Below are 18,690 nucleotides of genomic sequence, written 5' to 3'. Positions count from 1 at the left end.
AAATTCCTGGCACCCCCCTTGGTTTTCGGAAAATAATAAACAAATGAATTAAATATTATTATTTGGCGGGGTGGCCAAATCCAAAAGTTCATCTTTGCCAGTTTTGAGAATTTGGATAATCCCTCTAGAGGAACTCTTCCTTACATCAAAAGGAGTGTTTCTGGAAGAGGGATAGTGAAAATTCTCAAATCTCGGCCCGCGGCACCGTCCTCAACGTTGTGTACAGAAGTGGCGGCGTCTAAGCCGTTTGCACCATAGGTGGTGAGAGAAGGCTACACGGCACCATCATGCTTGGCAGGGAGAATGAAAGAGATCGCTTCTCGATGTTGTTGTGAATGCTGGTGCGTATGTGTGGTATCTGTCTCCGTCACTCTGGTAGAGATATCGCCGACCTGGTTAGATGTGGTGTTGGTCAGTTCTTTATTGATCATACATTCAGGATACATGTGCTCCTCTCAAGAATATAGATGTCTACTCGCCTCGTGCTCCGAGGAATGTCGTGTGTCCGGAACGAGAAGGTCGGGTTGCGCTCGTAGTTTGAGCTGGAGCACAATCAGTGTATAGCTTAAAGCCTACACAATGCAAAAGTGTTTCTATTCAATCAATCATTTCCCATGGTAAGAATGTCGAGAACGCACTATGAGCGATGGCATAAAGTCTAGGACGGCGAACATAGAGTTCGAGTCGGCTGCATGGGCTATGATGGTAGAAAGCATGCCCATGGTGTATATAGCGCCGCTCTCCACAACAACGAACAACACAGGTAGCACGACCTGGATCCTCATGCGAGGTGTTATCCGTCGTCCACTAGAGAAACACCACCAGGAGATTGCCACTGTGGGGTGAGGCAATAATTAAGTCCGATTTAGTCGATGATAACGAATATTCAGGGTGGAACAGGAGGGATGCCAATTACCTGTCGAGTAAAAGTTTGTGCATAATGTCAGGATGAAGTAACATATGGACCATTTCTGTAATGATTCGGTCCAGTATTCGACGTCGACTTGGCTCCAAACTCTGGCAATGCCTACCAAAGATACTGGAGGCTATAAATGAGCGACCTCAAGATTTCAAACTTATGTGTTGCAAAGATGAACGACAAACCGAGGTCGCCTATAAAACCGAGTACCGCTGGAATGACTATCTTCCTGCGTCCTCTATACAGTACCCAGCACCTTACGATCTGCCGTTCATCGTAGACGGCGTATGGCACGTTAGGATACGCCTAGTTTAATTAGCGCCTAAGGAACTCACCAAGACGGCATCACACGTCAAAGTCTGTTCGTTATGACAATACACATTCCGGTCATCCTGCTGTAAACTCAGCAAAAAAAATTGGACACGCACCATCCACCAAAAGATCCCAATCCGTACATATGAGAACGGGTCTTGGAAGTTGTCGACGTTGTGTATAGATTGGTCTTTACGAATGAAGGTATTGTACGCCCGGATAGAGTCCAGGACTAGATGCTGGACAGGAGCAGAAACGCAATCAGTGACGCTGACTCTCAAGATTAAGCAGGGTGAAATGACTGACGACTGTGGCAAGAGCGAACATGAGTATGCAATTATACTGTGCGAGCTCGAATCGACGTCCAGACCGTGCTTGGACTATCAAGACAATAACAAACAGGGTAAAAAGGCATCCTGCGCACAGATTCAAACGGTGATCAGGTCACAAGCTTCAGCAAGGACGGAAAGTCGAGCACACCATACACCATACCCTCCAGTATCAGGCCAACAAGTTTTGCACTATGCATAGATACCGCCATACTGAGCCTTTTTCAAGTCGCCTTCATACGTCCGCTGTTGTATGATCCCCGTGTTCTCACCTGGCAAGAACGTCGAGGAGGGCAGGGACGAAGGAAAAGCAAGAGGTGAAGCAACTACTCCAGCAGGCGAGGTTTTGAGGACGAGTCGGTCACAAACGAAGAGAGGAATTGGGCATGTCCGAGACAGAAAGGTGCATATTATCAGGACTGGAACGAGACCTAGGAGTACAACATTGGCGTCTTCTTCTTACGTATGTCCTTCTCACACATACCCGTCCTGGTTAGCACAACCTAAAATCGTCAGATCCGTTGTGTCCATTTGAAATCCGCGCACTATGATGAGAGGGAGGGTTTCCTCATTAGAGTTGTGGCGTGCAACGTCGCAAGTATATTCCCAGAGGACTCCTGGCTTACCAGTCCCAGGGCACTTGAGCGTAAAGCCAATACGTGTTCGTGTGCAGTGTGGTTGGACTATACGGAAGACGGATGGGCGAGACGTTCATGGCCTCGGTCTGAGGAGAACTTCTTGTGCATGACCGAGAGTTATTTTCAGATATCTTCCCTCCTCCACCAGTAGTGAAGCGGAAACCAAATATCTTCGCGACAGAAGATCCTACGAGCATAATTGCCAGGGCCTTGGAACCCAACGGTGTTCATACCGTTGACTTTCGTTCATCGTAGTCCATAAAGAGAAAGGAGTAAATACGGCGCTACCACACGTATAGCAGTGAGGTTACATGCGACAATGCAGTACTGAATGTAGCGGAACGACGACGACCACCAACGTCAGAAAATTGCGTACGCCTGATAACGTAGACGGCCCATCGACTGGTTCACTCTGTACCTTAACCCAAAATATCGCCCATCTCCTCCACAAATTTCTCATAGTCACCCTTCGGTTTCGCATCGGCAGGCTTCGTGCTCTCCCCTCCAACCACAGGTGACAGTTTCAGCTGTTCTCTCAATGTACTCATGAGATCCGGTCTCTTCGCCCCCGTGGGTGCATTCCCGTCGTCATCGTCACCAGTGCTCGGCGCAGCATTAATCTTCCCTACGGCGGAGGTAGCACTACCAGTACCAGCAGCAGCAGCACCGGCGGCTTGACCTTTTTTACGTTTGACGGAGGTAGGAACGAACGCAGTGCTTTCCTTCTTCAGATCGCGGAGCTGAGGTTCCGCGGAGATCGTTGCACCACCAGATTGTGAGTGGCTTGGGCGGTCCGGCTGCATGTGTGCAGGCAGTGGGAGTGGAGGCGCATTGCGAGCAGCTCTGTGAGCTTGGAAAGTCTGATGCGGGACCGAGGAGAGAGGATCCTGCATGGCTCCTGTGTTCGATTGGTGGCGCCGAGGGAAGAATCCTGGGGGAGGCGCGGGGAAGGACGGAGAAAATCCCGCCGGAGGACCTGGAGGGAACGGCGGGTGGCCAAAAGGAGGGGGAGGGAGAGAACCTGGAGGAAGCATATTAACTGGGGGAGGAGGAGGGGGAGGAGGAAATCCATGGGTTGGAGGTGGAGGGAAACCAGCAGGAAGGGGAGGAAGTCCGGGCGGTGGAGGTGAAATTGCGGAGCTTGATGGCGCAAAACCTGGTGGCGGTGGCGGAACAGGGAACCCTGCTGGTAAAGGAGGCAGGCCGGAAGATGGTGGCATCGAGTTTGGAGGGAAAGGGGATGGAGGCATCGTTGGAGGGAAAGGTGGTAGGAAAGGGTGCCCTGACGGCGATGATAGACCAGGCGGTGGAGGAAACGGTGGTTGAGGGAGATGTAAGGGTGGTGGTGGAATAACTGATACAGTATAATGAATATTGTCAATTAACGTAGACCAATATTGTGCGGTGGACTTACGATCACCAGGTTTCGGCGGAGGTGGGCCTTCTGGCATCGGAATGTCGTCGTCACTATCTTCTTCCTCTTCTTGCTTGAGATTTTCTCCTGGAGGCGGACCATCTGGCATTGCAATATCGTCGTCGGAACCTTCTGTATGGGCATGAGCATCAGTGCTGTAAAGTAAAAAAAAAACGTTGCGAAATTACTCGTACCCTCCTCTTCCTGAGGTTGCTCCATCTCGTCCGGCCTCAACGCTGAAAGAACACAGAAAATAAAGGTCAGAATACATACTAGGAGTAAAGGGGGCGGTACGAGACGTACGTCGTTCGATATATGGCATTCCGGGAGGAGGAACACCGAATGGATTCATGACAGGGTCATAGTAAATACTACGCTCGGGATGGATAGGTAGGCCATTCTTGTCGAACAGCTTCCTCGTCCTGTCCACTGGAAGCTCCTTCTCGCCATCGCCATCACCTTCTTGATCCGTCTTGGGCTTGCGGGCGCGAAACACGAGCTTGCGATGCTCTGGATGTTCAGCGACATACTCTTCTTTCTTCTGGTTGACCTTCTCCAGTTCGGCCTGAAGATCCTTCAGCCTCTGCTTCTCGGCTGCAGAAAGCGCAGGGTTCGAGGATAATGTTTGTATTTCATTCTCGATATCTAGCGGAAGAGGAGGCGGGGATATGAACGAGTCAGTGACGTGATTCCGAGGTGTACGGCTGACGCACCTCTGGTGTCCTTTTTGACAAGGGAAAAATCGCGAGCTTTGGCACGTCCTGCCTTGTTCTACTGGATAGAAAATGAGATTATTTACATGATGTCGGGCCTACAACAGCTTGGGCGTGCACGCACCTTCTTCAGCTCCTTCTTCCGTTGTGCTTTGCCTGAAGACAAGTCAGTTTCCGCACATAAACAGGGGGAAAAATAACGCACGGAAGGCATCGGCTGGATTGGCGCTTTTGCCCTTCGCCATCGTAGTTTAGTAGTACGAGTATAGGACGTATCGTTGAAAAGCGAACGTGTTGAATAAAGTGCTGTGTTTCGGGATCGGAGCACGTGCGCGGTAGCCATTGAGTCATGGCTTGCGGGTCGGCTCGCACTCTCTGCATCTCTTGGTGGTCGACTTCCCTCTACTCGGGAAGCCCACCAAAGCTCACAACAGCCCTTCACTTATTATCTGCTTATTTTCTGGTCTCAATGACCACACGCGGTGTTGGTCAGCAAACTGCACCATCGACTCCGAAACGTCCATCCAAGACGGCTTCGTCGCAGTCGCTCAATCATCTCCTTAACTTCTCTCTTCCTCCCAGGCAGACTCACCAGCTGCAGAGTCTACCCAGGAGGAGCAGAAGACATGGCACCAACCAGGCTGTCTGGAATAAGGAGCGTGAGTCGATGCTCTCAATATCATACATGAATGTCACCCCATACCCGATATACTGATACCATGTCTCACACATCTCAGGGTTCGTTAACGCACAATATAGATTTGTTATGAATCCCAACGGGGACTACACTGTACACTTTGCTGATCCGGACATGTGAGTCTTCTGTACCTGCTCTTGAAGTTTGCGATATTCATGACGCCGGTCCTCCACCTTCAGCTACTTTCAATGGCACGATATCTTACAAATCATCATTCCTCGCAAATCGGCATTTGCATCTGCTGCAGGCGGCGAGCATTCACTCTCTCAACAGGCCGAGGGACACACCACTTGTCCCATCTGCCTCTCACCGCCCACCGCACCCAGAATGACGAAATGCGGTCATGTCAGTCTTGTTCTGTTTATATCCAACCCCTTTACCCTATCCTCATCATAATCTCCCCATCTATCAGGTGTTCTGCTTCCCCTGTATTCTACATTATTTCAGCACGTCGGCCAACCCAAAGTGGATCCGATGCCCCATCTGTTTTGATACCGTCAACGAGAAGCAACTCAAGAGCGTACACTGGTTCGATGGACCCTCACAATACGAAGACGAAGCTGACGAGCCCCATCCCGAGGCTTCTTCCTCATCGTCCTCTCCCGATAATGGCCGTGGTCTGAACGGTTCTACTCTTCGCATGCGCCTCATGCAGAGGCCTCAGATAACGACATTGGCCCTCCCACGCTCGCCCACCTGGCCTTCGGATTTATTACCACCTCATCAGGCTCCATTCCACTTCCTTCCGGATGTCTACACCTACTCCAAGTTCATGCTCGCCTCGCCTACCTATCTCGTTGAGAATCTGACTCGCGATCTAGATGACTTGGCAGTCGAGCGCAGAATGCTAGCATCCTTGGGAGATAATCTGAGTCTGATGTTCATTGAGGCGGCGGAATCGAAGGTACAGGTACAGGTCGCAAAGGCTACCGCCCTCGATACGGACGTGTTGAGGAACTCGATCGACAGAGCTGTCCAGGTGCAGCATGATATTGAAGCTCGGGTTTCTCACCATAATATGCGGAGGAAACTCGAGCAAGAGGCTGCCGCCGTGGTCACTAATCCCGACGCGTCAGAAGTCCCGCAGGCGTATCTGGCCACACGCGCATCACCCTTCAACACAGTCCCTGCTGTCGATATCTCTGCTCCGACTCAGTTTCCTCAGTCCCCTCAATCGCAACCCCAATCCCAATCCCAGCGTAATCCACGTCAACGTAGGAATTTGAATCCACCTCCTCCCTCGACCTCGACGTATTACTACTACCAAGCCGCGTCCGGCATGCCGATCTTCCTCCACCCGCTCGACATCAAGATCCTCAACGCGCACTTCAACGGCTACGCCTCCTTCCCCGACTCGATAACCGTCCGCGTCGAGTCCTTCGCCGAAGGCTCAGTCAACGACGATCTCCGCAAACGATGCAAGTACCTGAGCCACATGCCCGAAGGCGCTGACGTCGTCTTCGTCGAAGCCGATCTCAGCGGTGTCGTCGGTGCGGACGGCCTACGGAATTTCGAGGGCGCGTTGAAGACGAGGAGGGCGAGGAGGAAGGAGAAGGGGAAGAAGGATGATCGGGCGAAGGCTAAGGCGGAGGAGAGGGAGAAGGAGAGGTTGAATCATGATTTTGGAGCGGGAAGGACTTGGAGGACGGGTGCGGAGGCGGAGGTTCAGGCGTTTGGGTTTGAGGTTCCGCGGGAGATGATGGTTGAGGATGTGGAGGTGGAGGCAGAGGAGGAGACGGTGGCGCCGCCGCCGCAGAATGTCAGTGGAGCTTGGGGATCAAGAAGTTTTGCTTCGGCTGCACATTCGGGATCTGGAGGAGGAGAGACAAGGCCGGCTGGCGCTGGTGGGCAGAGAGCGCCTAGGACTTTGAGGGACGAGCAGGATGAATGGGATTTGGACTTTGCATGGCATGAGATGGAGCAGAGGGCGAGTGGAGGAGCTGGTGCTGGAGGAGCTGTAGGCGGGAGGAAGAAGAAGAGTAATAAGCTGGTAGTACTGGGCAGTGGGCCTGGCAGGCGACGGTAAGATCCGTCTTCTCGTCGGTACGGTGTCTATATTCGAGAGCGGTGTACGATAAATAGTAATGGCATTGGAAGTATGACGAAGACTTTTGAGGATCGACCATTCTCTCTGTATGGCTCTAAACCGAATACTGAGGACTGGTGAGTCTCATCTTTCGTCGTGCGCAGTTACCTTGAACTATTTCAGGCTGTCGCTTTACTGGTATTCCCGTTGTTTATTGTCGTTGTCGAGTCGCAAATGAAGATGGGAAACACTCATACATACATACACGACTTGTTGATGTAGCAACAGCTCGTTTTAACACATTGCTATGGCAATCAAAGTGGTTTCCGACTCGTGGGCCACACAAAGAGTTGGGGGGACGATCTACGCCACAAGATTTTTTGCATCCCACCAGTTGCCACCTGAAGGAAAACGTCTAATTCGTTCATCAACCTACTGTTACCGTACCTTTCACATCCATCTCAACGGCTCGTGCAAATCTGGGATAGCGAGAGAGATAGAGATAGAAAAAGAAAAAGAAAACAAAGCACATAATAGTAGTGTTCAGCTGGACGTACAGAACGTATCTGACCCGGTCGGTCCGTACAGGGTTTGGTGAGAGGAAAGACGAGGAGACTACTACTACTACTGTATTAGACAACGGAGAGAAGAAGAGAAAAAATCGTTAGACCGTCCTGCAGGACGTGTGGACGGGAAGCTTGCGTACCCAGGAGAGATAGAAGACAGAAAGGGGAAGAGAAAAAGAAAAGGGGGGGGGGAAGACAAAGAAATAATGAGAATGAGAATGAAACAAAGGATATAGACTCGGGAGGAGAGCGGGGAAAAGAGATGAAGAGATGGGATGGGAGAGATCCTATCCAATAATTTGACAAGAAGAGAATCAGAGTCGCAGACACGGAACAACACGAGACGAACGGAAATATCGGGGGCTTGCTGGGTAGGGCAAGAACGGTGTAGAAGTGAATGAAAGTCCCGAAAATATACAATAAACGGAGAACGAGCGAGCTCCGGAGAAATGAAGGATGTCAAGCGGCTGTGTCATGAAAGGAGAAGTCCAAGGGATAGGGAGGCTCGCTTATATTATTCAAGGGGTATGTGCATGTTTGCGGGTTGTCGGGAGTAGAGGATAGGGAGGGTTTCGTAGAGCATTCCGTCATCGTCGTGATTCAAGGAGTGATTAGATAGATCTGATGTTGATGAAGCAGGGAGCGAGCGCGAACGGGAGGTTCGTTAGACAATCTGCAGGTAGTTTGATGGCGCAACTATATAGAATGATCTGAGTATCCTGGTTAAAACATGCAAGAAAAAAATACGTACTGCCAATGGTACCATCCGCTTTCTTTGCTTGCCACCATTTCCCGTTCTTGTCGATGATATCGAGTATCTCTCCTTTTGCGAAGGAAATTTCGTTTGGATCGTCCGCAGATGCCGAGTCTGGTTGCATGACGTACGTATCAGAACACAGCCTCTTCGCAACAGAGAACATAGGCCACTTACAAGCGTACAGAGCCTTCGCCTTATACATGTAGTTGCCATCCGAAGGAGTCGCACTCGTATCCTCAGGAAGAGGACCACCTCCCGCTCCAACGCCAGCTGCCCCGGGGCCCATCAGCGGCGAGCCCATACCCGCACTATCAGCCGGTAGGTTGGCCATGGGCATCGCGGGGGTACCGCCGTTCAAGCTACCATTGACGCCAGTTGAGCTCTTCGGGACAACACCATCGTGGAGACTCGCAGTGTGCAAGCTGCCCTGACTTCTAACGCCCGCAGTAGGACCGAAGCTGTTGGGGGCTTTGGCGTCGTATGGAGTAGCACCGACAGCCGATGGTGACGAGTATCCTCCTCCGCCAACTCCGTAACCATTTCCGACGCCCATGTTGTGAACGGACTGTGCGCGATTTCCCCTGCGCCTGCGCGAGGGCGGAGTGAGGCCGCCTGTACCGAGAGAGTTGAAGATGTGAAGAGTAAGGGAGTCTTCCTCGGAGGTGAAGTAGAGGACCCAAAGGATGTCGACGACGGAGAGGATGAGCCAGCCTGCGGCCATGGCACCAAGGGAAGCGATGCCGGTGAAAATGCCTTGGTTGACGCCGATGACTGCGAAGGTGATTGCGATTGAGCCAAAGACGGATATCTGAAAGCGATGCATTGCTATCGAATCGCTTGCGAGGGTGTAGAAGACGCCGAGGATGAGGAAGAGTTGAAGAAAAATGGCGAACCACAGGACGCCGACATCACCGTGGCCGCCTGGTGTAGACGGTTACTACCATAAACTAAAGAAAAAAACAAAGAGCAGAGAGACATACGTTCTGCGGTGACAACAGCCTGGGATATGAAGGCTACAAACCAGCCAACCTGGGTGAAGAGTCAGAGGCGTGAGTTTGAACGTAAGAGCTGGGAAACGTACGACGGCAAGGATGGAGGTGAAGAGAAAGAGGTAGTGGGTCAGTATTGGGGTGAAGTCAAGGCCTTCATTTCCTCGCGGAGGCATGGCTGGTACAGATATATCGTGAAGGAAAGACTTTGGGGGGAGTTGAGGATGCCTGTGGCCTGTGGATATGCAAACGAGATCGACTCGGATGAGAAGCCAAGGCAATATTTCTCAGGCTGTACAGGCGCGCAGCCCGTTACCCGTCCCGCTCGTCCGCTCCCACCCGTTTCTTCCACCCACGACGTCCCTCTATGTGTTTTATTCTTATTACTGGGTCTGGATTTAAAGCTACATGTCCTCTTACTAAGGGTTGCACTACATCTCGCGGACACAGGCATCTGTTTGCGCTCTGATGCTTACGCCCTACGCCAGAGGGCGTTCGATCGTCCTCCTATCCACCCCGGACCACCCGCAATCCGTTCACCACAGTAACATTTATGTCAAACCGGGTCTTAGACTGGATGACTTGTAGCCAGTGAGGATGAAATACATCTAGTCAACATCTCCATCAGGCTGTCCTCCATCTTGATCTTGCCAATTCAGTCTCAGTTCATCACTGCTTCCCCACAAGCCTTCGCTTATAATAAGCCGCCCGCTCCCATCTCAGCGCTGCCCCTCTGGTCCGTCTCGCCTTGTATCTACCCACTGATGCCATCGACCCACTGAAGGCAGCATCCGCCTAGCTCAACGCGCTTTACTTCAGTCCACCTTGAATACGCTTCCCATGCCTGATGCTCTGTGGAATCTGGCGATTTACTTCTCGTGCGCAACGCAGGCTCTCGGCGGCTTCATTCTTGTACGTGGCTTCAGTTGTGTGTCTCAATGAGAAACTGATCTACCCTACAGAGCGTCCTGGCGACTGTGTTGAGCTTCGCGCTTCCGCCTCTACGTAAGGCCTCAGACACTCAAATACGGCCTTTCTACTTTCACACATCCAGGAGCGCAGGGAGTAGCATCTCAACGGTGACTACTTCGACTGTCCCGTCGACATCCTCCTCTTCATCTTCCTCGACGCCACGGTCGGGCCCCTCGGCATCCGATCCCATACGTACTCCCCACGACTCTCCGGACCAACCACCAACCCTTCCCACGCGTTTTGCGCGTTCACGTCCATCACTACCCTCTCTCCCTGATCGTGCCCTTAATTTCGTCCTCCCACCTCCGTCCTCCCAACGCCCCTCATCGCCACCATCCTCTTCGGAACACCGCTCCCGACCACCATTGGCTGTCAAGTGCGCTGAGCAGGTGAAATCGGTGAGACTCACGCCCATCGATGAGACAAAAGTCGCGCAACCGAGGCCTCCGACCCTTCGCAAAGGATCATCGTCCTCCTACCTCCCCCACTTCGGCAAACGGTCGACACAGCCTCCAGTCTCCAGCTCCGCTGATGGCGTCCGTCCGAAGGGCCACAGAAAGCTCTGTCGTTCGGTTTCGCTTCCCTCCAAGGCGAGCTGGCACAAAGAACGCACTGTTCCCGAAAGGTCACAGACAGCTCCAGTTCCAGTAGACAAGTATCCGAACATTTCCAAAGCAGCACCAGCTCTACCAACGCCAGCATCAGCTGCACCTAAACGCAAGTATCCATGTCCTCGTGCACCGAGACGGAGTCGCAGTTTGTGTAGTCAGTCCAACGCCTCACTCACTGATGCCTGTAAGCACACCTGTCATCTTCGTCATCCGCCCCTCTATACTGCCCTATCCGGCCATTGACGCTCAATCACACTAACTCCTTTCATCCCATTTCATTCCCTAGCTCCAAAGAAGACAGTCGTTCCACTTTCACGTCCTCCCAAGCACTGCAGAAAACCGAGCGCTTCGTCGTCAAATAGTGCCTGTACGCTCGAAACGGCGCCCGTATCAGCCGCTCTCCCGTCTCCACCCATTGCGCGTACACGCCCTTACGAAGCCCCCTATTACTTTCCTACGCCCGCGTCCCCCGAGGCACGGAACTACGTGAGGAATACACGTCAATTAATGCGTAAAGCCTCAACAGTCTTTCAGGACATCGGCGATGGTCTGCATTCATCGACATCACCGAGTCCAGCCTCGGCATTGCGTGGCACTGCGGCTGGTGTGGCCACGAGTCCTGTGCCGGGTTTGTCGGTGGCGCAAGAGGGGGGCAATGCAAACTCTACGGAGGTGGTGGTTGGAGGTTCAAGTGATGCGGCGGTCATGGTGGACGGGGAGATCGATGGAAGGAGGAAGGGGAAGGCGAAACCGATTACTAAACCTCCAAAAGCTGTAGCGTCGGCGTTGAGGAGGTAGGGTTCGGTCGCTGGTCGATGAGTCCTTTCTTTACATTACACCATTTTCACCGTATTTGTTACCACGTTTACACATTTACACCACTCCTTACAATTCATATATACTTTTAAATCGACTACCATGATGAGTGCAAGGAGGTCCAAATAAGATCGAAGAGTTCAGAGCAGGTATACATAAGTAGATCACGTAGGTGGTGTGTTCGTGTATGAGAATGCCAGTGCCGTATGGTATGGACGATGAGAACCTGCGTGATCACTGGCACAGTGAGAAAAGTACTTGGGGCTCAACAGAGAGACGAGTTGAGATATTTGAGCCTCTGAGGCTTCGCCGCGCTCATCGAACGACAGACGCCTGAGCCAAAAATAGACAAGCGCCTATTGCGGCGCAACAGACCGGCACCGGGCCGTACCGAAAAGTCCACTTTCTTAACGCCACATCCAGCATCGAACACCGATATGTTGACGAGCCACATACTTATCTGGGGTTTTTTCGCTGCTCGGACTCACTGGGGTAGTCTGACTTCGCACAGACGACACTAGGCTGCTCGATAGACATTACTGTTTCTACTCTATATCCTGCTAAGTTCAGGCTCGTGATCCTTGAACTTGAAGTTTCTCATCATCAGGCTGGACACTCCCATGATGCATCGCTGTCACGGTAAACTCGCTCGATAAGTAGCCTCGCCCTGCCTCGCCGGGCCAAGTGACCGCAAGCATACCCATCACATACTTTGACATGGACTTACTGTACCCAACATCTTCGCCAAAGAGCTTCTTCACTATCGTTCTAGCCTTCCTTTATGGCTTCCGGAACCATCAACCTTCTTCTAACGCAGATGTCTCCATTTCGTTTGTTCGTGTTTGCTCCTCATTCATTTCACTGTCGAGCAGCCTATTTCGGTAAAGCCCTCTTGCTCATTGGCCTTGCTCAGAGTACGCATATTGAGGCTTCGCATATGAGGCTCGTATATGAGCTCGATAGAAGCTGAGCTGCCTCATCTGGGAGAAACTGCTCTTCGCTTAGCACACCTCATATCGGCAAGCCTCTTTGGCTGTGCTGAAGCTCATATTGAGCTCATATAGCTATTGTCGTGCTAAAATAGCCTTGCTCAAAGTTCGCATATTGAGGCCTCGCATATGAGGCTCGTAAATGAGCTCGATATGAGCTCGATATGAGCTGAGCTGCCCCATTAGGCAGAAACTGTTCGGCAAAGCCTCTTGGCTGTGCTGGAGCTCATATCAAACTCATATCGAGCTCATATACGAGCTCATATACTGCGTTTATGAGGGCTCGATATGAGCACTCTGAACAAGGCTAATGGATCAAGTTGTCGAAGCGGTCTATCAAACTCCGCAAGTCTGATAATCCATTTCCCGTAGCGTGTCGCTTGATCTAAGTCTTCCCATACGCTAAATTATATTACACCGCTCAAGCCCTACTCAAGCCTGTCGGGAGCGCAATCCTGCCTCAAGAATCACGATTTTCCAAAGCGGGTCCGAGTTTTCTCCCCTATATATACCATGCTCGAAGTTTGTGGACAACATGATAGATGGTTGCTCACTCCCCGACTGGCACTGCTCACTCGTTTTCGACTGCTTATCCTGTACGATTGACCTGTAAAAGTGGAATATAAATATCTTTTGGAATATTTTCAGTGAGAAGGCTACGGTGTGAGACACATGGACGTCTTCATGTTTATCGCCACAGTGTTGTATCGCCATGGGTCTCTCGTGTCATGCGATGCTCGTCTCTATTCCGATACGTGTCCCTACCTGTGTACTCAACGGATGAGCTTCGCAATCATGGAAGACCTGTGCACTTCAATTCTCAAGAGGTGAGTAATGCGAGCCTCGAGGCACTATCGACACGGTTGAGAACTCGAAGGTGATGTTGCTCCTGGCTGTTGTAGCACTCAGTCTTCTCCTATTGTGCTGGCTTGATATTCCGGGGTAGGCTTCTTCTTATTTTGACATTCTCTGTGGTTCGCTCGTTGGACTGCAAGATTCGGATTGTCGCAGAGTGTCGCACACGGTTGTTGAGCCCCATAACCCACGAGGTGGCGCGCAGTATGATGTATCCGAATTTCGAGCTCCGCCATAGGAATATTCAATCTACGCTATCAAAAAATTGCGTGGCTCGATCACTCGCGCTCTCAGCATCTCTCTTCCGACACCGTTCTTGCTATCGCTGCTTGCAATAATGGGCTCACGGGCACGGTCGCGGACTCCGACGTTTCGACTTCCAAAGGTTAGTCGAGTTTTTTGTTTTATGCGGCTCATTTCTGAGTTCATTTCTGGTCAACCCACTTCCCAGTCCACCGTTCTTGCTAGCTATAACGATGGGCTCACAGACACCGCCATGGACTCCGAAGTTTCAACTTCCAAAGGTCAATCACGCCCTTCGTTTTATGCGGTTCATTTCTGGTCAACTCATGCCGGTTTTAGCACCTCACTGAATTAGTGAGGGTCTTGGTACTATGTTTCCCCTTCGTGAGACGGCCATGAAGGTATGTTTCATCCTCAGTTTGCCGTGTATTCTTGCTGCTAACCCTTCATGACCCTTTAGATCGTGAAAATCCATGTTTTTAGGGTGCATTCTTTTAGTGCTGACTTGCGCCAGTGATTTCGAGGTGAATTTCGCTCTCCGTTCCTCGCCCTATAAAAGTTCCTTTTTTTTGACGAAGTTTGATCACTCAGGACACCCTCTCGAGCTTCTGCACGCCTACCACTTCTTCACAATGACCAACTTCATGTTTCACGACTTCTTCCTTCTCACCTCTGGTGAACGTGTTGCGACCAACAGAACTTTACCGAGTGGCGGAAACTCGGTCTCCTGGCATCACGTCTACCGTACTACCGTTCGATACACGAACCTCGGGGCTAGGAACTCGAGACTCCGCCTCTGGTCTCCAGCTTCCGCACCTCTTTTCCCCGATGGAACCATCGTTCTTGGTCTCGTCAAGGTTCATGCCCCCAACGCTCCCGACCTCATCTCTCTCGACGCCATGTCTGCCTACCCCGTTAACGGTGATCCCTCTTCCGATCAATATCAAGACAGCATCCCCGACATACCAGGGACCCTTTGTTTCGTCATCGGCACTGTTCGTTCTGGGCAGGAGATCCTATCGGATGGATCACGTACCTTCACGCTGGCCACGATGGCGTACGTGTTTGGAGCGAACCAACCGTCTTTGATTCGGTGCGCCTCATTTCCATCCTCCATAAGCTTCCATTCAACTAATTCCAATTTAGTTGTCGGTTTGAGGCGACCCCTCGCTGGGCACACACCGCCTGCCCGTCTCCCAACTCAGTCGTTCTCGTGGTCGGGAACGCGGAGGGAACTGCGCCCGACGGCCTTCTTTCTTTCACGATCGCCGACCTTACCTTCAACCCCACTGCCATCACTGGTCCTTCGCCGCCTGCTGGAGGTCCCGGTCCTGGTGGTGCCGGAGTTAAGAAGCGCAAGTTCCGCGCATTTGTTGGGAATGACTCGGAAGGACCCACGTCTGGCGCTACATCCTCCCAGGCGGTTCTGTCTCAATCTGGGTGAGTTTCCACCTTTCTTTTTCACGTTAGATCTGCAGGCTCACACTTTGATTAGCGTGAACTCTTCTGTTCCAGCTTCACGACAGGCTACTGCGGGAGCTGTGGTCCCCGTCCCTAGCAATCAAGGTGGGAGCGGGAATGGCAATATGCAGATTCAACCTCAGTACGTTCCTCAGTACATTCATCATCCTACGCCGATCTGATCTCCATCATCTGGATAGGCCATCGGTGCCCATTCCTTCCGCACCCAATCCTTCCAACTTCGGGACCTTCGTTTACCCCGACATGATGCAGATGTCACCAGCGATGCCTCCTTCGGGTGGTCAATTGATGAGGCCGTACGTCTGTCGCTTTCTTTGTTAACTGTCTCGGTACTGATCATGATCTAGTCAGGGTATGATGGATGTTACGCTCCCGATGTACGACAGCAACCAACCAGGTGCGTCTGGTGCATCGGACACCGCTGGTCATGGTCAGCAGATGCTATCTGCAGCCTTCAATGTGTACGTTCATCTCGTGCGATTCTTATCTGGCGGTTACACTGATTAACGCTTTGCAGACCGGGTCAACAGTACATGAACCAGGCTATCATGCCTGCCGACATGTTTAACGCGTAAGTCCTTACATCGGCTTCCATGTCCAACCTTGCTTAATTCGATTTTGTATATTCGCAGCGCAAACGGGGCCTTCCCCGCTAATGGTGGCAGCGGACAGTACGGATCGTAAGTCATATCACACTTGCTCGTCTCCTGTCATGTCACTGATGAGCGCCTCACAGCATGGCGGACCTGCTCAATGCGGCTCCGTTCTCAATGCCCTTGGGGAGCAACATCAACCACTCCGCGTCCGGTGGGACGGCTCCAGGTTCATTCGCGAGCACGCCTGCCTCGCAGACTTCGGCGACGTCTGCGCCTGCTATGTCTGAGAAGGCGCGTGGCAAGCAGAAGGCGAAATAGTTCGGAGGTCCCGTTTGCGATAGGCTCGCTACCTGAAGACACATTCTCATCTTTTCCTCCCTCTTACCTTCCTACTTTAATCTCATCTCGATATCAGGTACTTCATGTCCGTTGCAGATGACCTACTATACTTCGACTTTTCTGTCTTAGTTCACACTTTTTGTTATGATGTTTACGAACAGTCCCTAACGTCTCGTCTTGATAATGGTCCATGACACCGTGATACCCTAGGGCATAATCACTATAAAACACTCGTGTGCTGTCCCGTCTGAATTCTACACTCTCCAATGGCGCATTTCACCCCTATCTGCCGCTTTCTCCTTGCACCTCGAGAGAATGCCACATCTTTTGGTCGTGAGTCGCTTTTCCGCGTCCTAGATTGAACTTTGCGCGATGCTGACTTGAACATGGTGTCGCTGTTGCAGATATTGACCTTGGCCCACTCCACCATCCTCCGCTGCTCTGCATCACGTCCCGTGAGCAAGTCCTGCATGCTATACGCATTGGGTCTTTGACACCGCCGAGCGTTGGTGCTCCTTTACTAGCTCATGCCCTCATACCGGTACGTCACATACATTATCGGTAACAGACCTGCCAGCGACTGACGCTCACTGATTCACAGTCAGAACTTGAATCCTCAAGCATGCTCCTTTGCGACTGGACACACTCGGCCGCAAGTGTTCGCGGTGTTTTACTCTTTTCGAGAGAGGATCCACGCAGCTTTCAGGGCTGCGGTGCGCGCTTCTCCATCTCTTTCTTTCTGAGCGTGAGGCCGCCCCTTTCCGCTATCACCCTCGCATACTTCATTCTTGCATTAGGAGCGAGTCAGACGTATTCACCCAATGTTGTGGGGATAGCGTATGTCATTCTGGATCACGGTGTCTATGGGATTCTTTTGTACGACGATTCGCTGGACGATATGTACTCGTCGGTCTCCCACTCCTTTGCGGTAGAGCATCCAGACCTGTGGGAGAGTCCCGAATTTGAAGGACCCGTCTGTGCCTGGCCTTGGTTTGACAATATGTCGATGACTCCCGACGTAGTGAATGAATGCCGCACGTGGGCCAAGTAAGTGATATCGTCTGGTCCCTCCTGCTCATCGCTGCCTCTGACCATTCTTGCCCAATAGCTTTCTCATTCGTCCTCGCGTGGTCCGCCACTTACCATGCTTTTGGGCGAGCACACCACAGTGCTCCTTAGTAAGTAATGTTCCTGTTGATTGTCAGACCATTTTCTTTGACTAAATATATCCTCCATCCCAGTGTCTGTAATGATTGCTCTTCCCATCTCGAGCTCATCTCCAGAGTCTCCTATATCCTCGATTACTACCTAGCATTACTTAGCTGTTTAATCTTTCTGTCTTCTCAACTGTTCCGAGTACTGCAATATCATATCTTTCGACCTTAGACCTTTTGGCCAGTGTACACGGTGAGTAGACCGATGCCTGCGATAAGCAATAACACCGACGGCGAATATGTGTCATGTCGGCCCTCTACGGTGATTAGTTGACCCTCGAAAACGCTGCCGACGGCAGTTAGTACGCTGAATGGTGTCCGCGTGTTTTGTCTCTCGGAGCCCTCATGCACACCAAGTCACGAATCTCATACCAATTGCCTACAACATCCTCCTCACGATCCTGGACGTCTACAGCTTCTACGCAGGCAGGTAATCAATGAATTGTTCTTGGGAACTGAACCGACACTGACTGGTACCTGTCTAGGCCAGTATCGTAGAACTCCATGGCACAACCAGCAGCACCCGAAGGTCCTACATGGGCCATTGGTCCTATCAGTACACCGTCTCTTGCATGGGGCGCAATCCGTGCAGGAGAAGCACACGCCTGTAAGGCGGCGGAGTTATGCGAAGTAAGTTCGTACGCCACACGAACCTACTTACGCCACACTCGCCGACTTGCATCGTTCGTTCTTTCACATTCGTATTTGTTATTCTTTACGTTGTTTGTTCCGCACAAACAACTACTTCGTATATATGCGCTCGCGAGTAGTACATGTAGGGTATCTAATCTTGTAACCTTCGTACTACTCTGGAATCTATCCGCACCCAACAAGGGCTAGGCGGGTACCGTTCTTACCGGTGCGATAACCTCAAGATCAAGACGACGACCTCTTATACTTTTTGAACGTCCGCAATCCTCTAACAGGTGCGCATAGTTTTATTCTTTTATTCATATCATGGGTCCGAAACCGTCTCGCGGCACCGCGAGAGGAGCAGCAGCGAGTAGCTCCAATAGGGGAACGGGAGGCACTGGTAGACAGACCAGACAGCAGAGGCGAACGTCTGATACAGACGTAGAGGGTTACCTCCATGACGATGACGATGGAGAGGACCCTGAGCAGCCTGCTAAGGGAAGCGATAGCGAGCACACAGAGGGGAGTAATAATCCTCTTGCTCAGACGCCTCCCTCCGTGCCTACCATCCCAGCGAACG

General features: G+C 51.6%; 7 protein-coding genes across 7 annotated transcripts; 4 read left to right on the top strand and 3 right to left on the bottom strand.

The window, feature by feature from the left end:
- Positions 1–20: 20 nt before the first annotated feature.
- Positions 21–1,953, bottom strand: STEHIDRAFT_148976 (uncharacterized protein). The gene is made up of 9 exons (XM_007307500.1): positions 1,712–1,953; positions 1,538–1,647; positions 1,348–1,470; positions 1,255–1,278; positions 1,105–1,183; positions 917–1,039; positions 639–835; positions 480–572; positions 21–392 (listed from the first exon to the last, which is right to left on the bottom strand). The coding sequence occupies exons 1-9, from the start codon at positions 1,770–1,772 to the stop codon at positions 273–275; spliced, it is 930 nt and encodes a 309-aa protein (XP_007307562.1). The 5' UTR covers positions 1,773–1,953; the 3' UTR covers positions 21–272.
- A 510-nt stretch (positions 1,954–2,463) lies between these two features.
- On the bottom strand, positions 2,464–4,570 carry STEHIDRAFT_170726 (uncharacterized protein; the record flags this gene model as incomplete). Its single annotated transcript, XM_007307499.1, has 7 exons — positions 2,464–3,552; positions 3,613–3,744; positions 3,807–3,848; positions 3,916–4,257; positions 4,326–4,383; positions 4,450–4,481; positions 4,531–4,570. 7 exons carry the CDS (start codon positions 4,568–4,570, stop codon positions 2,618–2,620), a joined length of 1,581 nt encoding a protein of 526 aa, XP_007307561.1. The 3' UTR covers positions 2,464–2,617.
- A 163-nt stretch (positions 4,571–4,733) lies between these two features.
- On the top strand, positions 4,734–7,379 carry STEHIDRAFT_170725 (uncharacterized protein). The gene is made up of 4 exons (XM_007307498.1): positions 4,734–4,984; positions 5,063–5,138; positions 5,202–5,367; positions 5,435–7,379. Exons 1-4 carry the CDS (start codon positions 4,795–4,797, stop codon positions 7,046–7,048), a joined length of 2,046 nt encoding a protein of 681 aa, XP_007307560.1. The 5' UTR covers positions 4,734–4,794; the 3' UTR covers positions 7,049–7,379.
- Positions 7,380–7,803: 424 nt separating this feature from the next.
- On the bottom strand, positions 7,804–9,581 carry STEHIDRAFT_141205 (uncharacterized protein). Its single transcript, XM_007307497.1, has 5 exons — positions 9,453–9,581; positions 9,352–9,400; positions 8,546–9,292; positions 8,366–8,482; positions 7,804–8,310 (listed from the first exon to the last, which is right to left on the bottom strand). Exons 1-5 carry the CDS (start codon positions 9,534–9,536, stop codon positions 8,279–8,281), a joined length of 1,029 nt encoding a protein of 342 aa, XP_007307559.1. The 5' UTR covers positions 9,537–9,581; the 3' UTR covers positions 7,804–8,278.
- A 390-nt stretch (positions 9,582–9,971) lies between these two features.
- Positions 9,972–11,867, top strand: STEHIDRAFT_148972 (uncharacterized protein). Its single transcript, XM_007307496.1, has 3 exons — positions 9,972–10,272; positions 10,323–11,127; positions 11,230–11,867. The coding sequence occupies exons 1-3, from the start codon at positions 10,201–10,203 to the stop codon at positions 11,739–11,741; spliced, it is 1,389 nt and encodes a 462-aa protein (XP_007307558.1). The 5' UTR covers positions 9,972–10,200; the 3' UTR covers positions 11,742–11,867.
- Positions 11,868–14,478: 2,611 nt separating this feature from the next.
- STEHIDRAFT_160036 (uncharacterized protein) lies at positions 14,479–16,242 on the top strand (the record flags this gene model as incomplete). The annotated part of the gene is made up of 8 exons (XM_007307495.1): positions 14,479–14,939; positions 14,993–15,286; positions 15,342–15,449; positions 15,508–15,624; positions 15,676–15,789; positions 15,846–15,899; positions 15,961–16,008; positions 16,065–16,242. 8 exons carry the CDS (start codon positions 14,479–14,481, stop codon positions 16,240–16,242), a joined length of 1,374 nt encoding a protein of 457 aa, XP_007307557.1.
- A 287-nt stretch (positions 16,243–16,529) lies between these two features.
- STEHIDRAFT_160035 (uncharacterized protein) lies at positions 16,530–17,314 on the top strand (the record flags this gene model as incomplete). The annotated part of the gene is made up of 3 exons (XM_007307494.1): positions 16,530–16,596; positions 16,668–16,804; positions 16,865–17,314. 3 exons carry the CDS (start codon positions 16,530–16,532, stop codon positions 17,312–17,314), a joined length of 654 nt encoding a protein of 217 aa, XP_007307556.1.
- Positions 17,315–18,690: the final 1,376 nt, after the last annotated feature.

This window comes from Stereum hirsutum, assembly GCF_000264905.1.
Source record: "Stereum hirsutum FP-91666 SS1 unplaced genomic scaffold STEHIscaffold_13, whole genome shotgun sequence".
NCBI lineage: Eukaryota > Fungi > Basidiomycota > Agaricomycetes > Russulales > Stereaceae > Stereum > Stereum hirsutum.
This window is presented reverse-complemented; position numbering and strand designations above follow the sequence as displayed.

Coding starts and splice junctions, on each gene's coding strand:
- STEHIDRAFT_148976 (XM_007307500.1), bottom strand. CDS start 1,772: ATGGCGGTATCTATGCATAGTGCAAAACTTGTTGGCCTGATACTGGAG. Junction 1,471..1,537: donor TGTTCGCTCTTGCCACAGTC/GTCAGTCATTTC, acceptor GCTCCTGTCCAG/CATCTAGTCCTGGACTCTAT. Junction 1,040..1,104: donor CGGTTTTATAGGCGACCTCG/GTTTGTCGTTCA, acceptor TATAGCCTCCAG/TATCTTTGGTAGGCATTGCC.
- STEHIDRAFT_170725 (XM_007307498.1), top strand. CDS start 4,795: ATGACCACACGCGGTGTTGGTCAGCAAACTGCACCATCGACTCCGAAA. Junction 4,985..5,062: donor GGCTGTCTGGAATAAGGAGC/GTGAGTCGATGC, acceptor CACACATCTCAG/GGTTCGTTAACGCACAATAT. Junction 5,368..5,434: donor GAATGACGAAATGCGGTCAT/GTCAGTCTTGTT, acceptor CCCATCTATCAG/GTGTTCTGCTTCCCCTGTAT.
- STEHIDRAFT_141205 (XM_007307497.1), bottom strand. CDS start 9,536: ATGCCTCCGCGAGGAAATGAAGGCCTTGACTTCACCCCAATACTGACC. Junction 9,401..9,452: donor TCACCTCCATCCTTGCCGTC/GTACGTTTCCCA, acceptor CTCTTCACCCAG/GTTGGCTGGTTTGTAGCCTT. Junction 8,483..8,545: donor GGCGAAGGCTCTGTACGCTT/GTAAGTGGCCTA, acceptor TCATGCAACCAG/ACTCGGCATCTGCGGACGAT.
- STEHIDRAFT_148972 (XM_007307496.1), top strand. CDS start 10,201: ATGCCTGATGCTCTGTGGAATCTGGCGATTTACTTCTCGTGCGCAACG. Junction 10,273..10,322: donor CTCTCGGCGGCTTCATTCTT/GTACGTGGCTTC, acceptor TCTACCCTACAG/AGCGTCCTGGCGACTGTGTT. Junction 11,128..11,229: donor CGCCTCACTCACTGATGCCT/GTAAGCACACCT, acceptor TTCATTCCCTAG/CTCCAAAGAAGACAGTCGTT.